We start from the raw sequence: 2,259 nt of genomic DNA, 5'->3' as shown, positions 1-2,259 counted from the left end.
TAAAATCTGTGTATTGCTATTGGCTCTGTATCTGCAGATAGAGGAGGAAAGAAATTGTAACCTGCCCTGACTTGACATTTGACTTCAAACAAATTATTTTAATCTGTATCATTAAAAGGAGGCTTATGGAAATACTCTAGGAACAGATATTCACTCTTAGTTGTTCTGTAAAGGGCAAAATTAGAGTATGTTCCTATAGGTTCAGACATCTAACAGCCTCCAGCTCTTATGGAGAGCATATTCATAATGCCTTCCAACTGATATATATACTTAGGTTATCTCTTCTTTCTTCCTTACATCCATGCCTCAAATGGGAACTGTCTGACACATTTTTTCGTGTTAGGATGGACAGTGTTGGCTTTGCAGATGTACAAAGTGAAGACGAGTTGTATGATTTTGACATGGACATGGATCCTCCCAACTGGCAGCCACTTGTGAGCCGAGAAGTGTTGATGGGGCTGAAACCCTATGAAATCAAGCGCCAAGAAGTGATTAATGGTGAGATTAATATTTTTTCCTAAGTTCACCAAGCACAAAGTTGAAGCCTGTCCTCTGGAGCTCTGAAGTTCTTTCAATTTAAAACTAGGTCTTTTTTCACTGATCTGCTCAAAGTAGTGGCCATCTACCAAACTTCATCTTCAAAGCTTCATCTCATTTTCAGATCTTGCAATCCTGCAAATCACTCTGTCTATGTGAGCTGTGAAGAGCTCACTGTTTATTTTGGGTAAATGGAGAGTCATGAATCAATTGTCTTCTCTGTTCTGTCAAGTGCAGCAAAGCGTGGCTCCGTTCTGGAGCAAGCTGGAATATGGGCCAGCAAGGGAAGTGTTGGTGAGGGAGACTTCTGTAAGTCTGTACTTCTGACTTCTGTTTGCTTCACATTGGATCAATGTTACCACACCTCTTTAGGCAGACAGTTAAAATCCTGCTTTTTCCTCTCCGCAGAACTGTTTTACACTGAGAGAGCTCATGTCCGCACGCTGAAGGTGCTGCATAACGTCTTCTACCAGCGTGTGACCCGGGAGGGGATCCTGAACTCCAGTGACAAACGGAAAATCTTTTCCAATCTGGAGGATATCCTTGGGCTTCACGGTAAGAGCAGCTGAAGTGCCGCTCAGCTTTGTAGTCTCAACTGGAATTCTGGATACAAATACCTGAAAGATTTAAGTCAGTGACCCTGAAACAAGAGGCAGCCTCATACAACACTTCAGATGAGAGAGAATACTACAGCTGTTCTTCTTTCCGCACACAATTTTTCCATTTCTGATTGACAAAGCTATCTTGATAAAGCATGCATGTGTCCAGTGTTTCAGATACTTGGGTTTTTTCTTATCTGTGTACACAGATTCTCTTGTGCTGATTCATGCTTTGATAAAAGGAGCAATGCTTTGATGAACGGTCTTTATGGGTCAGTGATCAAAACGTTACAACTGTTGTTGAAGAGACTGCAAACAAATCTGAAAAGATTAATGTCTTGCAGGTGGTTCTGAAGGGCAGTGGTCTCTCATTGTTTAGAGAAAGGACTCTTCAGAATCAGAATTTCAGCTCTGCCTCTAGATAATCAGTCCTACACTTCTATGCAGGTGGCATGAAGTGTGTTCTACAGTATTCCTCTGTTTCTAAAAGGGCGGTGATACTGAGCTTTAGAAAAGATAAGACTGGAAAGGGTCTTGGGGATCATTTGAAGACAGGTGAGACAGAGGTACAAAGGAGCTATATAACATTTTCTTAGACATTCTGCTAAATATATTACGTTGCAGACATTTTTCCAAACTTAATTGAAATTATTGCAGATCTAATGTTTTCCTAGAATAGATGTTATTTTTAAATAAGTGCTGAAAATTAAGCAAACAGTTTGAGAGGTATTAATAAAGTTTCCCTTCTTCTTTTTTTTTCTCTCCCAAGTTGCATTGAACGATCAGATGAAAGCTGTCCGGAAAAGGAACGAGACTTCTGTTATTGGCCAAATTGGGGAGGACTTGCTTTCCTGGGTAAAACCCTTTTTTGCTCTCTTGTACTTCAAAAGAATGATTCATAGAATGACAAACAGAGCCAGAGGTTACTGAAGGTAATTTCCAGCTGATAGGAACTGAAGATCTTCGAGTTGTCATTTCTATGGAGCCAACAGAGCTAGAGAAGGAGGGTTGAAGGAAAGCTGGAAGAACTCTTAGGTTTTTCATTTGACTAGAGATAAAGAGTAATTTAATGAATTAAAAATAATTTCTTTCTGATAAGTGGGTAAAGTAGAAAGGTAGTTTT

At 39.9% G+C, this 2,259-nt stretch overlaps 1 protein-coding gene across 1 annotated transcript; it reads left to right on the top strand.

Annotated features, from left to right (window-relative positions):
• Positions 1-344: 344 nt before the first annotated feature.
• LOC104544578 (rho guanine nucleotide exchange factor 12-like) lies at positions 345-1,991 on the top strand (the record flags this gene model as incomplete). Its single annotated transcript, XM_010189490.1, has 3 exons — positions 345-498; positions 946-1,092; positions 1,906-1,991. Coding segments are annotated over exons 1-3 (387 nt in total), but the record flags the coding sequence as incomplete, so codon positions are not given.
• Between the last annotated feature and the right edge of the window lie 268 nt (positions 1,992-2,259).

This window comes from Mesitornis unicolor, unplaced genomic scaffold (assembly GCF_000695765.1).
Source record: "Mesitornis unicolor isolate BGI_N332 unplaced genomic scaffold, ASM69576v1 scaffold3838, whole genome shotgun sequence".
NCBI classification, from domain to species: Eukaryota; Metazoa; Chordata; class Aves; order Mesitornithiformes; family Mesitornithidae; genus Mesitornis; species Mesitornis unicolor.
Note: the sequence above shows the minus strand (reverse complement) of the source record. Positions and strands in the feature narration are given on the sequence as shown.